General features: G+C 41.8%; 1 protein-coding gene across 1 annotated transcript; it reads right to left on the reverse strand.

Annotated features, from left to right (window-relative positions):
- Nucleotides 1–223: 223 nt before the first annotated feature.
- On the reverse strand, nt 224–973 carry LOC149241645 (uncharacterized). The gene has a single exon (XM_089370606.1). The coding sequence runs from the start codon at nt 971–973 to the stop codon at nt 224–226; it is 750 nt and encodes a 249-aa protein (XP_089226732.1).
- Between the last annotated feature and the right edge of the window lie 450 nt (nt 974–1,423).

Genomic DNA, 1,423 nt, shown 5'->3' on the forward strand with positions numbered 1-1,423 from the left:
CTCCTCTTATTTCTTCTTCTTCAATCTCCTTGACCAAGCTGTCATTTACTTCCTTGCTGATCTCAGTGGGAAGATATTGCAGCAAATCTGAATAGTCTTCCTCCTCTTTCGATTCTATTAGGAGAGCATTGTAATGATCTGAGGCTGCCTGTCTAATAGCTCCTTGAGTGACTTGAAGATTGCCTTCTCCGTCTATGATAGATGTGACATTGTTCCTAATTTTTCAAACAACAGCCTGCTTATGAAAGAATGCTGAGTTTTTGTCTCCTTCTTGCAGCCATAGCTGCCGAGATTTTAATCTCCATTTCTGCTCCTCCTCTCTGTTGGCGCGGTATAGCTGGAAGTAAAGTTCACTCTCACGGTCTTTGTCTTCCTGCAGAAATCCACGCTCCTTTATTATGTTGTGAATGTTTTCCAATTTGGCTTTTATCTCTCTTTTTTTCTTCTCAGGCTCCGTGTAATAATTTTTTGCCCAATCCTTTAAGGCGATTTTTGTTCTTTTTAACTTGTTTTCCCATATGTACCCTGGCGATCCTTCTATATGTTGACCCCAAGTGTTTTGAATGATCTCTTTGGTAGTTGGGATGTTGTTCCACAGAGGGTTGTATCTGAAAGGAATGGGCCCTAAGGGACAGTGTGCTTCAAGAACAAGAGAAGTGGGATAATGATCGGAAGCAGAGAAGGGAAGGATGGTGGCATAGGCGGAAGAGAAGGAGGAAAGGAACATGATATTCACCAGAATTCTATCCAACCTCTCCATGATGTTGCCTTTGCCCAACCTGCGATTACTCCAGGTGAATCTTCGATTTTTTGGAACAACATCAATAAGATCGTGTTCCTGCATGATGGTCTCCAATTGCATTCTGCACGGATCTGGAGAGAAGCAGCCTCCTCTTTTCTCATTGGAATGTAGAATGAGATTGAGGTCTCCCCCAAGAATAATACTGTTGTTTTCTTTAATGATTTGGTGCATAAACGTTATAAATGACTATCCTTTGGCTATCTATAGTGCTTTCTAGAACAGTCTTTATCCAATGCTGGCTGACTATGTCTGATATGAGAGTCCATATGTTGTGGTTCCAAAGGGTTGTGATTCCCCCGGAAGCGCCCCTTGATTCACAAATGCTGCCATTATACTGCTTTAGTTGGCCAATAATTCCTTTCATTTCTTGTTGTCCTTGTTTTGTTTCTTGTACCAGTAGAATTCCAGGTTTCTCAAGTTTTATTAAATCTTTTAAGGCAACTATTTTGGAGGGGTGCCCTAGTCCCCTACTATTCCATGAGAGAACTTTCATCATTGAGTATGAGGGGTACAGAGAGTTTCTCGCCCTCCTTGCTCCTTGTATGTTGTTTCTTTATCGTATTGCCCCAAGATGTATGACTCTATGGGATTCTGAGTGCCCATGGCAATATCCTTCTGAGC

Source organism: Pinus tabuliformis, chromosome 8 (assembly GCF_031772625.1).
Source record: "Pinus tabuliformis cultivar Carrire ecotype Pingquan chromosome 8, CPIR1, whole genome shotgun sequence".
Taxonomy (NCBI): domain Eukaryota; kingdom Viridiplantae; phylum Streptophyta; class Pinopsida; order Pinales; family Pinaceae; genus Pinus; species Pinus tabuliformis.